Source organism: Taudactylus pleione, unplaced genomic scaffold (genome assembly GCF_031769625.1).
Source record: "Taudactylus pleione unplaced genomic scaffold, aTauple2 ptg000707l, whole genome shotgun sequence".
NCBI classification, from domain to species: domain Eukaryota; kingdom Metazoa; phylum Chordata; class Amphibia; order Anura; family Myobatrachidae; genus Taudactylus; species Taudactylus pleione.
The window spans coordinates 14,783,776-14,796,940 of record NW_028285109.1 but is presented as its reverse complement, the minus strand read 5'-3'; the positions used below and the strand labels follow the sequence as shown (position 1 = coordinate 14,796,940).

The window sequence follows — 13,165 nt, the reverse complement described above, 5'->3', positions numbered from 1 at the left end:
CTCTAGGGGTGTTTGACCTGAGCGGTCGAACAGGGGCGCCACCCATAGAAGGCGCACCCTTCCCCAGCATCCCGATTTCAGCGGGACAGTACTTTCCCGCTGTTCCACCCATGGGCTGAAGCAGCCTGTGGTTGGTCAAATCGGAGGGGTTGGTGCGGCGGTGCCGGGACCCTGGAGTCTGAATGGATGCTGCGTGCATGTGCCCGGCATCCATTCATTGCCATGAGAGGGCTGGGGGAAGCCCAGCTAGTGAGGCTCCCCCCAGAATGACGTTATTTGGAGGCGTGCCATGCGGGCAACCGCTCAGATAACATGACGTAAGGAGGCGTGGCCTCCTTATCGCCACGCGTGATAAGAAGCGCAGAGCAGTCGGCCGGCACAGGGTGCTATTAGCCCTGGAGCCGGCCCTGATTTCAGTATTGATGTAATTAATCCCGCTTTGATCCAGAGAGGTGAGGGAAGGAAATGTGTTACTACACAGGTGACGAAGGAGTATGTGTTACTACACAGGTGAGGTTGGGGAATGTCAAATGTGTTACTACAGGGTTAGGGAAGGGAATGTGTTACTACACAGGCAAGAGAGTGGAATGTGTTACTACAGGGGTGAGAGGGGGTAATTTGTTACTACAGAGGTGAGGGAGGGGAATAAGTTACTACAGGGGTGAGTGAGGGTAATGTGTTACCAGAGGTGTGAGGTAGGAGTTATATTTCTACACAGGTTAGGGAAGGGAATGTCAAATGCTTTACAACATGGGCAAGGGAGGGAAATGTGTTACTACATAGTTGAGGGAGGATAATGTGTTAGTAGAGGGCTTGACAAATTTTACTAAAATCAAGGAGCCAGGATGAAATTGTAGGAGCCAGGCCACCGTCCCGTCCCCCTAAAAAAAATTACAGGAGTGAGTAAGGAGCACAGCTCTGTGTGTTATGCAACCTTTATACACACTATACTAGTCCACAAAATGGTCACAGTTAAATGGATACAGTAAAATGGAGGCTCCCTCACTGCTCTGCACAGCTCCCCTGCTCCACCCCCCACCCTCCAGTAATAACGGACCACATTTCACATAAAACAATGGTGCCAGAAAGTACAACAAAACCCCCCTCCCCTCATGGTCATGCCACTATCCCTCTGAAGCCGCTCCGCAATCCCTGGTCACGCACAGACCCAACTACTGGAGAGCTCTATGTAGCCAGAGATAGACAGCCAGGACATACAGGAGGATCAGCATAGACTGGGACAGACAACAGGGATCTGCGCAGGCCGGGACGGACACAGGCACAGCAGTCACCGCAGGCGACACTCACCACATGCATTCCTGTGCATGATACTATAGGCACGAATCTCTGCCAGAGCTGATGAGGATCTGCTTCCTCCCTCACTGCAAAATCTGGTAGCCAGACAGGCAGCAAAATCTGGTAGCCATGGCGACCTGGCCCCTGGTATTTGTCGAGCCCTGTGTTAGTACACAGGTGAGGAAGGGTAATGTCTTACATATAGCAATGAGGGGGGATGCATTACTATAGAGTTGAAGGATTAATGTCTTACTGGAGTGCTGAGATGTTAATGGAAACAGTAAATATCCAAGGTCTACCCGGGTGAAACCAGGCAAATCAGCTAGTTAATCATAATACCGGAAATGATGCAGAGTTCGTAAAGTTCCATGGTCAAATCGGGTAGGGAGGTGAGCGGTTTGGGGAGCGTAAGAAGGACACTGGGTTTGATTCAGAGAAGTACGTTCATCCGAGGATGAACGCACATCTCCGATGGGAACGCCTACCGTCTGAAGCCGGCCCCACTGACATCACTAGTGATGTCAGTGGGAGTGATTTTGGCTCTGATAGAGCCAAAATCACTCCAGGGCTTGCGGTTGAGAAACCTGACCACAGGGTTTCACTCGCAGGTCCGATGGTCGCGATGGCCAAGACCATCGCGACCATCTTGTTGGACGCTCGTATATGCTGTGGGTGGTGACCCACAGCTATACGAGCGTCCAGGAGGACGCTCCATATTAATGGAGGAGGGCCCTGATTCAGAGCGAGCGCTCTGGATAGAGCGTCCGGCTCTGAATCAGGGCCTATATCTTTTTAGGACATAAAGTGGGTCTGCTCCAGGAGGATCATACTTTATATCATTGTCATTTGTGTAAGTATATAATAATATTTTGTATGGTATGTAAAAATGAAGACTGTTGGGCCACAGTAACTAGGTATAAGTGCAATATTTTTTGACATTGTAATATTTGTGGCTCCTGTCAAACTGTACAAGTGTTTATTAGAACTATGTCAGTGTTACTGAGCTGTTTTTACTGTGGTTTACTTTGAACGGATAATTCACATGAAAGAACTAGATGCAATTACATTCTGTCATAAAAAATATACATGCTAAAATACATACCTAGACCAACACTACTGTTCTCCAACAAGTAACCAAGATGCTCAAACATGGCCTTTTGGTTTTGCCGACTAATTCTGCAAAAATAGCAGAGGAATCTGCAACAACTTGCCACCATCTTGGGGAACGCAATTTGCTGTAATAGAGCAGATAAGATCCAAGCTGAAATTGAGATTCCTGAAAAATGTACATTTTTGCTGATAAGAACACCAATGTGAATAATCGAGTTACCTGAGATTTGTCGCCTCCTAGCACATTCACCATGACCTCCATAACAGTTTCATGCATCCCTAGGACTCGCATCAAGTTTGGATGCTGATAGAAGACTTTGTTGTTCATAATGTCACTAAAATACAATCCAGGTGTTAAAAGTCAAAAATAGATCAGTGAAATCTGGCTGGGAACATGTCACTGCAGTTGTTGAGAGTACAATGCTATGTTGCCATGCAATTCCTTAATGGAGAGTCAATGTTTTTGCACTTTGAGTGGTAAATAATCATGTTTACAATTTCATCATCTCTACTAACTTTAAAGCCTTTCAAGTGTCATAATATACAGCCACACCTTCAAAATATTATAGTACAGACACACCTTCCATATGTTATATTCAAAAGAGAAAAAAGAAGGCTCTTTTTGTGGGGCACTCTTATGCATAATTAATGTAGTAATTAAAATTAAACTTTTATTGTAATCCTTTAAAATAAATTCCCAAAATGTATACACAAACAACAAAAATAAAGTCAAAACTTGTGTGTTACAATATAATCATACTGTGTATTATGGAAACTGAATTAAATTCTAGAGCATATGAAATAGAAATATAGCATCTCATATGCACTACAAGGGTCCAATAAATCTAGAACCCTCCTATTGATTATTGCAGTTTGATTCCATAAAGTTACACTTTTCACAAATATAGAAAGGCGAAGGGCGAAAATATTGTGGATAGTAACATGGAACATTTTTACCTAGTGTTCATAGGTCTCAGATGTGCAACCCTATATTGGGTACCTAGGGTAAATATTTGGATCAGCAGTAATAAATGTTCTGAAAACATTTTTATTAATATATGGGACATTGCTTATGATTATATATGCACATGTCGGACCAACATATGGTAATATAGTATATGTCCCACACACTTGTTTATCTGTATATGTGATGACAGTTATATATTTACCTGATATCCTAAGGAAAGCAACGAAGAATGACTCAGATTGGTGTCCAAAATCTGACACAAATGCTATATATCACCTCTCACAAGAGAAACCGTTGTTAGATAATACTCAGTTTCTCTTGTGAGAGGTGATATATTCTCCGTTGCTTTCCTTAGGATATCAGACATTAATTATACATAAGAGTGCCCCACAAAAAGAGCCTTCTTTTTTCTCTTCTTTTGAATACAATTGTACTTTGGCTCTGGGGAGCACCGCCAGCACAAGTTATTTCTGGATCCATGTTCCCTTGGATGTTAAAGATTCTTTTGAATGCTGGTAAACCAATATTTGGATACATAATAATATCTATTATCTTTTCTGTGCGGATACAACTCCCCCCCCCCACCCCCCTTCTTTCACTTTCCATATGTTATAATATACAGAGACACCTTCCATACTATATATTGCACAAAGACATCTTCTATATGTTATAGTATGTCAGTATGCTGTGTGTCAGTTTTGGGACTGGTATTGGGGTGCGGGGCTCCCTGGGCTGGTGTGGCTGGACTGCTTCATGGCATCATAATGTACACTTTTTCACTTCTTTAGTTTGTTTTTTGTATATGTAGCACTTTATACACTTTTTATTATAACCTCCTACTTATGTAGGACTTAACACATAGGCTTTCTTCTTTATTATTCTTTAACCCTCACTTTAAATCTCACACTAGTGTGATGCCATGGGGCGGTTTTGCTGGGTTGGCCTGGGGTTGTCCCGTGCCCTGTATTTGTTCCATAGGAGTGTTAGGGACCTGCCTGATAGAGGTCACCTGGACGCGGTGAGCAGGCCCATAATTATGGCCATTATTATGCTAAGAACCTCCTGGATGTAATTTAGCAGTATTATTATTAGGTTCAGCATAGTTAGAGTGTGCACTTGCATCTGTCTTTTTTTTTTTGCTTGCAGCACTACAAGTCTCAGCAAGTAGCACCTCACATTGTGCTTAGGGTGTGCAATCTAGGGACCCTCCACCTATGTATTATAGTATACATAGACATCTTCCATATGTTATAGTATAGAGACACCTTCTATGTATTATAGTATACAGAGACATCTTCCATATGTTATAGTATACAGAGACACATTCAGCATGTTATAGTATACAGACACCTTCCATATGTTATAATATACAGAGACAACTTCCATATGTTGTATTACACAGAGATACAATCCATATGTTATTGTATATTGACATCTTCCATATGTTATAGTATATAGAGACACCTTCCATATGTTATATTACACATATATACAATCCATTTGTTATTGTATAGACACCTTCCATATGTCATAGTACAGTATATAGAGTCACATTCCATATGTTATAGTGTACAGAGACACCTTCCACATGTCATATATAGATACCTATGTTAAATATTCAAAGACACAGGACTGATTAACTTTTATTACCACTTAGTTTTATTATGCTTGGGCTCTATCTATCAGCCTGTATGACTGCTATGTGCATTACTAGCACCATGTGTGGAACTGTTGGAATAACTGAGTTTTGCTTATGGTTGCAAAGACTTAATTTCTAACAAAGTGATCGACAGTGACAGCTGCCGTGGTGTCTCAATACAGAACAAGCTGATTTGCTCTACTAAAGCTGGGTACACACTATGGCATTTACATGTACCCGCCCAGTTGTGATGTCAGTCACCGGCAGCCTCTGCAGCAAGTGTATGGGCAGTCGGCTGACTGGCCGTACACACAGCAGGATGCACCAATATATCTGCAGATATGTAAGACATCAGCTGTGCTGCACAGCCAACGCGATAAGTCTGTGAACGACGTTGTTCACAGACATATAGCTTGTACACACCTGCCGACTCAACCAAGATATAAAGGCCAGTGTGTACCCAGCATTTGCCCTTCAAAGTGACAGTGTATTTAAATGATGCTAATATGTTGCAAAGTTTCAATTGCTGGGTTTGCTGTTTACAAGCAGGACCATGCCCATTTCTGTTTCTTGTCTTTATGTGTAATTTGTCTGTATTATGATCCCCTCTTTGCACAATGATTTATAAATAAAAGATAATAATAAAAGCTCTAATAATATCTAATATAATAATGTAATATCTTAAGCCAAGTACACACTAGACGATATGTTGTCCGATTCGGTGGATCGGACGACATATCGTCTACATTGGGCAGTGTGTACCCGTTATGTCTGTGACGATGCTCAGCGACATCACCCTATATCGTCAGAGATGTTCCGTCGCTGACAGCATTGGCAAGTGTGTATGCAGTTGTCGATGTCGGGACCTTCCGCAGATGACATCCTGCTGGGTACACATCGTTAAGTGTGTACACAGCATAACAGCCAGGATGAAAGACAAGTGTAACCTGCTGTAGAAGTCAGCGCTAGTTCTTATAGTAAACTAAGCTTTTGTGAAAGAGAGGAGGGGGCTGCTCAACATCAAAAATAAATGGGGCTTCTACCTGCAGACGAATACTTAGTTTGTATGTACGTGCCCTCATGCTAATGTTACTATACATAAAGTTCTATCTTTTTAACCTTGCCTTTATAGGAACAGGGAGAGTTTACCGTTTTCATTGCCATGGGATGTAACACAAATCTGCTCTCTATATACAATGTAATCCAATGCAGAGGGATCAGCTGAGCTCATAAAATTACAAGGCAGAAAGCATGGAAGAAAACATTAAATACATGCATGTACAAGCCAAGATAAAGTCAACTTAAGGCAGATAACCCTCTTTAAATGGACAAACCCTTAAAAATTGATAAAAGAACTAGGATAACATACCCCAAACCATCAATCATGAGCATCTCCTCTTCCTTGCCCATCCGTACACTAAGTAGGGATCGTATCTGTCCCAATGAGGCCAAAAGGTTAATGGTATCATCCACAGAGGCAGCACTGATCGTATAGGTTTTCCGCATAGCCCGCAGTAGCTCTCCAATACTGTCATATTGCCGACGCAGAAGGCTGAACATTATACGCACTAGCTCAGGGTCTTGAATGTGGTCCTCTTGAGCCCACCGTACCATAGTTTGTGAAATGAGCTCTTTCAGTGTCGCTGGAGAGAAGTGAAAGGGGAAAAGGAGGTTCTAAAATAGGTAAGACTATTGTTATATATACTGTACAATGCAGAAATAAGAAAATAGCCATTTTACAAAAATACCCATATATGAGATGAAATGTAATATAATGAAAAAATTACAAGAGTGCCAATTCCTAAGAGGATTAAAGCACAGTTGTATAAGTGGTGAATTAATAAAGCTGATCTCCCACAATATATGAACTAAAGCCCAGCACACACATCAGACAATGATGGTAAGGAAGGAGGCTGGGATAACAGGTCTCGCACTGTGCTTAGTAAGTAGCTTTCTACCCAAGTGAAAGCTGTTTTGGTCACAAAAGCAAATGCAAAGGCTGGCTTAGACGCTGAACCACAGATAAAAGAATAACTCTTTAGAAGGCAATCAAACAGCTTGTCAAAGGGACTCTCAAAGAACACCATGTTCGTAAAATTAATCAATCATGGGCTTTATATATAGCTGCAATCCTTGAGGGACCACAAATAGGAGAGAATTCTCCTATCTATGGGACAAAATAGGATTTTTGTGCTTACAGTTAAATACTATTCTCTAAATCCATTTGGGGGATACTACTAACATTGGGACCCAGTGCAAGATTTGGCACTCAAACTGCTACAACTTGTTTATAATGTAGATTCCCCTCTATAAAATCCATTTCACCCCACCCACCCACCCACACTCCTTCCCTTCCAATAGCTCCTTAGTTCTTTTCTAATAAAGGGGATGTAGTTATGTGACTGGCGGCTCACAATCCCGACAGCAGAATGCCGGCTAGGTATTTATGATAGGCATCGAAATACCGACGCCTATCATAATCCCGACTCTGGAATCCAGGACGACGCATGATTTTCATCCGGTCGGGCAGCCGCTGTCGGGATTTGAACTGGTGGTTAAACAGCCGCCAGCATTTCAATCCCATTCCCTAATAAAGCCCTCAGGATAAGACTAAAATAAAGAATCAGACTATAACATATACAGTAACCACAAACCCATAAAGGGTGGCCCCCAAATAGATTGAGAGTAATTGATTTAAAGGTAAGTACAAAAATCCTATTTTACATCCTCTTTGGGTGACACTACTTATGTTGGAGACATATTACATAGAATGGAAGTTGCTCCATCAATTTATTATCCCATCACAGGTAGAGTACGTATAAGGGAGGGGTTACTCTAGACAAGAAAAATGTAAACAAATTCTCCCAGCACACGGCAACAGGCCAGCAAGTTTCTTCTGCTGGCCCACTACAGTGTGTTGGGGGAATTTCTATTGTTTTTTTTGCTAGTCTTGATGAAACCTGGATGGGACAATAAATGGATTGAACAACTTCCATCATGTGTATTACTGTTCTGAGAGGAATGTATGAAGAGGCGTATCTATAATGGGTGCACGGGCCCCTGTGTCCAGTGGGGGCCCGCACCGCACACCCTGCATCCATATTATCTAATACTAACCTCTCTGAGGTCCTGCGTCGGGTGTCTCAGCCCTGCACAAAACATCAGAAATTCGACGCGGCAGCCATTTTTCTAGTGCTTTGCGCATGCAACGCCGGGGAAAATGGCAGCTGCGCCATTTTCTCGGTGACCTGCGCATGTGCAGTAGACTCTGGGCCCAGAGTCTACTGATGCTGCGGCCGCCGGGGAGAGAGGAGGGGGCCCTGGATGGGAGATGCACACGGGCCCCCTCCTCTCTTAATACGCCCCTGCATGTATGGGATCAGTAGCTGGAGGGTATGCTGATTCTTGTAGTGCCATATTGCAGGATCCTAGGGTGCCTCCATGTGAGTGACTTTTAATTTAGAAATACATTAATACGATATGACACAAAATGGTGATATTATTATGTAGTATAGGACCAGTAGAGCAGAGACACCTTGATGTGGCTGGTGGCTTACCATATATTTGCAAATGTATGTGACAAGGGTTCTCTGCATTTTATTATAATGTAGGATGCAAGTCTCTTTTGCTGGCACATTGCAGTGTGCTGGGGTAATTTGTTTCATTTGTTCCTGTCTAATGTTGGAGACGTCCCAATGTTGTCTCAAGGGTAGGGTACATTCAGCAAGACACTGTGCAAGACAAAAAACTGGATTTTGGTACTTACCGGTAAATCCATTTCTCCGATTCCACATGAGACACTAGAGCTCAAGACAGTGGGGTATAGACGGTGGTTGAGTAGAGCCTGGCACTTGAAATAATCTAAAAGTGTGACTGGCTCCTCCCTCTCTATGCCCCATTAGCCCCAGTTAAGAAACTGAGCCTGAGAGGAGACGGAGAACAGACAGAAAGAAAAAGGAGAAGGAGAACAACACCCTGCAGGTAACGCAGGCCGTCACACCTAACAAACAACAACATATAAAACTGCAACATAACTGGATAGAATATAGAAAAAAATTGTTTGAGAGAGTGCGCAATAAAAATTGGAGTGCAGCTGGAATGGTACAAATGAGTATACACCCAGGAAATACTCAAAACATAGAAAGCAATAGATCAAACGTGTACAATCTCACAAGCGCTCTCCAATTAACACAGTTACATATATGGTTGACACCACAGTGTAAGAACACATCAATCAAATAATTGATTAAATCACCCTTAATTCAGCAGGTACTGGTAAGTCCATTCATATATAGATGGATGTCCACAGGGTTCCCTTTGAGAAAAGGTTCCAGACCTCTATGCAGGGGATAACTGCAATAAAATAATGCCTTTCCAGCCCTTAAATTCTCACATCAGGCATGGAAAGGCACATAAGAAAGAAAGATATAGTGTAGATTCCTTTTAAAATGAACACCTTTAATTACAAGTTGCACTTACAATAGTGAAGTGGTAAATAGGCACATAACAACATCCCATATGCAGGCAGCATCAGCAAACAGATGGATAACGTCCCATGTCCCAGTTCACACAAGGGAAAGGTGAGCCTGAAATCCGGATAGTCAGGTCCACCCAAAAAACGGGAGGCGATGCACGCGCTGCTCAGGGTCCAAAAAAGAGGTGAGCCACACCTAACGCGTTTCGGACACAGTTGTCCTTCGTCAGAAGTGTAATTTGGCTCATCCGAATGGGGCTTTATATACCTTGTGTAATCCAAGCTATCAGCTGTTGTGACTTGCCACGCTGTCTCCGGCTCAACCGGAAGCCGGAAATTGGATGCACTCCACCGCACCCGGAAGTTCCATAATGCGTTCCACGTGCAATCCTTTATACAGTCACATGATACCTGGTACCAGGATGTATTCTATAGTACCTGGAGCTTCCGTAGTGCGTTCCACGCCCAGTCTTTCATATAGTCACATGCTTTTATCCTGAATTTAAAACTTTATTTGAAACCTTTTAATAAAGGGTCCAAAACTTAACTTTATTAATGAAGTGCTTCCACATGATCCATAAAACCCCAAAGAAAAAAAAATAGAAATAAATAATTACAAAATAACAAATATACGAATATAGCAGCATCAAGACAAAAATATTAAAATAATCATACCCATAAACCTTAATAAATAGAGAGTCCAACCAGATAGCAGCAAAGATGATACCTATAAACCATAATGTTTGCAGAACCCAAGTGGATAGAGTAAATTTTAGGTGAGGAAACATTTAATTTCGAACTCACCATTGAGCCCCTTAGGTACAAGTGTCCCCAATTGGTGAATCCACCTCATCTCCGTTTGAGAAAGTCTTTTCTCAATATCACGTGTTCTCCACTTGGGTAGTATCTGCTGGATCCCTAGGAAAGTTTTAATGCATTTCTCTTTCCCTGCATGATATCTTTTAAAATGAGCCGATACAGTATGTGTATCAAGGCCCTTGCGGATGTTATATATATGCTCCGCCAGTCTAACCTTTAAACTTCTACTGGTTTTACCCACATAGATAAGATCACACTCGCAGACCAGAATATAAATAACATTTCTGGAATTGCAAGTAATGAATTCCCTAATTGGATAGTTTTTTCCTTTCACCTCAAAATCCATCTTTTTTCGATCTTTTGACTTCACAGTTCTACACATTAAGCAGTCTCCACAGCGATGGAACCCTTGGGACCTAATACTTTGTCTCACTTCATTGTCCAAACTGCTTCTCACCAGTTGATCTCTAAGTGCTGGGGCTCTTCTATAGATAAATAGTGGTTTTTCTGGTATAACTGTACCTATGATGGAATCTTGAAGCAAAAGCTTCCAATTAGCTCTAAAAAAAATTTCAATCTCTTTAAAAGAGGTGTTGAACTGTGTAATAAAAGCCCATTGTGACTTATCATTTAAATCCTGATTTTTCTCTTTAATCTTAAGTAAATCTTTGCGTTCAATCTTATCTATCCTTTCTCTTGCTTTTGATAGAACATGGTTAGAGTATCCTTTAACTCGGAAACGATTAATCGTTTCGTTCAATTGTTGATCACAAATTTCTTTGCTGGTGCAATTCCTTTTAATCTGCACAAACTGGCTGAATGGAATACCATCCAGCCAGTTTGCATGATGATGGCTCTTTCTGTGTAAAAAACTATTCGAATCTGTCACTTTTCTAAAAGTTTTTGTGTTGACCTCACCATCCTTAACATAGATCATAAGATCTAGAAATGATACTTCTACCTGACTACAATGGAACGTGAATTTAATTGAACAATTATTTGTGTTCAAACCACTGCAAAAATGTAAAAGGTCCTCTTCACTACCTCGCCAAATAAAACAGATGTCATCTATAAAACGCTGCCAGGACACTAGGTTCGCCACTAGACCACCACCAATCCAGATGTGGTGATCTTCCCAGTACGCCATGAACAAATTTGCATAACTGGGGGCGAACCTAGTGCCCATGGCAGTGCCCACCCGTTGCAGATAAAAACATCCGTCAAAATAAAAATAATTGTTCAATAGAATAAATGTAATCCCTTCAATGATAAACTCTTTCGTCAAATGACCCAATTCACTTTTATCTAAAAAATAGGATACTGCCTCTATCCCTCTATCCAATTCGATGATGGTATATAAAGTACTCACATCGGCTGTACATAAAAAATTGCCTTCCTTCCAGGTATATTCCGAAATTTTACGTATCATATCACCTGTATCTTTTAAGTAGGCTTTTGTGATTTGTACAAGGGGTTGGAGATAAAAGTCTATCATTGCTGATAGGTTACTAGTCAAACTATTACATCCAGATATAATTGGACGGCCTGGAGGGTGGAGGGGGTCCTTGTGAATTTTTGGGAGAATATATATAGTAGGAATAGATGGATTTAGTATATTCAAAAAATCACATTCTTTCTTTGAAATGACCCCCTTCTCTAAAGCATTCCTAGTCAATTCCAATAGGGCTAGGCCAATTTTTATTGTTGGATCACTTTTTAGTTTTTTATAAGTGATTCCATCGTTTAGCTGTTTGTATATCTCATTTATGTAATTCTCTTTCTTCATAAGGACCACCCCTCCACCCTTATCCGCAGGCTTAATGACAAGATCTTTATCTCCTTTCAGAGATCGTAGAGCTTCAAATTCTTTTTTCTTTAAATTTAATTTTCTATTCGAATTACTTTTTTGTATAATCTTCTCTACTTCCTGACAGACTATCCTATTAAAACAATCAATATTACTACCCTTCAAATGAGTTGGGTAGAATGTAGATGGAGGTTTAAAATTAGTTATATTCATAGATCTTTCAACTGGTATATCTGAATCATTCTCTTTGTTCAAAAAGAAACGTTTTACCGTTAACTTGCGAACAAACTCTTATGATCTATGTTAAGGATGGTGAGGTCAACACAAAAACTTTTAGAAAAGTGACAGATTCGAATAGTTTTTTACACAGAAAGAGCCATCATCATGCAAACTGGCTGGATGGTATTCCATTCAGCCAGTTTGTGCGGATTAAAAGGAATTGCACCAGCAAAGAAATTTGTGATCAACAATTGAACGAAACGATTAATCGTTTCCGAGTTAAAGGATACTCTAACCATGTTCTATCAAAAGCAAGAGAAAGGATAAATAAGATTGAACGGAAAGATTTACTTAAGATTAAAGAGAAAAATCTGGATTTAAATGATAAGTCACAATGGGCTTTTATTACACAGTTCAACACCTCTTTTAAAGAGATTGAAATTTTTTTTAGAGCTAATTGGAAGCTTTTGCTTCAAAATTCCATCATAGGTACAGTTATACCAGAAAAACCACTATTTATCTATAGAAGAGCCCCAGCACTTAGAAATCAACTGGTGAGAAGCAGTTTGGACAATGAAGTGAGACAAAGTATTAGGTCCCAAGGGTTCCATCGCTGTGGAGACTGCTTAATGTGTAGAACTGTGAAGTCAAAAGATCGAAAAAAGATGGATTTTGAGGTGAAAGGAAAAAACTATCCAATTAGGGAATTCATTACTTGCAATTCCAGAAATGTTATTTATATTCTGGTCTGCGAGTGTGATCTTATCTATGTGGGTAAAACCAGTAGAAGTTTAAAGGTTAGACTGGCGGAGCATATATATAACATCCGCAAGG

The 13,165-nt window shown here is 40.9% G+C and overlaps 1 protein-coding gene across 1 annotated transcript in view; it reads right to left on the bottom strand.

Moving 5' to 3' along the window:
* Positions 1-13,165, bottom strand: part of RYR3 (ryanodine receptor 3) — a 763,398-nt gene that overhangs the window by 307,952 nt on the left and 442,281 nt on the right. Inside the window, exons 39-41 of the mRNA XM_088456566.1 lie at positions 6,382-6,655; positions 2,627-2,741; positions 2,399-2,531 (exon numbers count right to left, since the gene is read on the bottom strand). Of these exons, the coding sequence (XP_088312692.1) occupies positions 2,399-2,531; positions 2,627-2,741; positions 6,382-6,655 (522 nt within the window). The remainder of the gene's footprint in view (positions 1-2,398; positions 2,532-2,626; positions 2,742-6,381; positions 6,656-13,165) is intronic.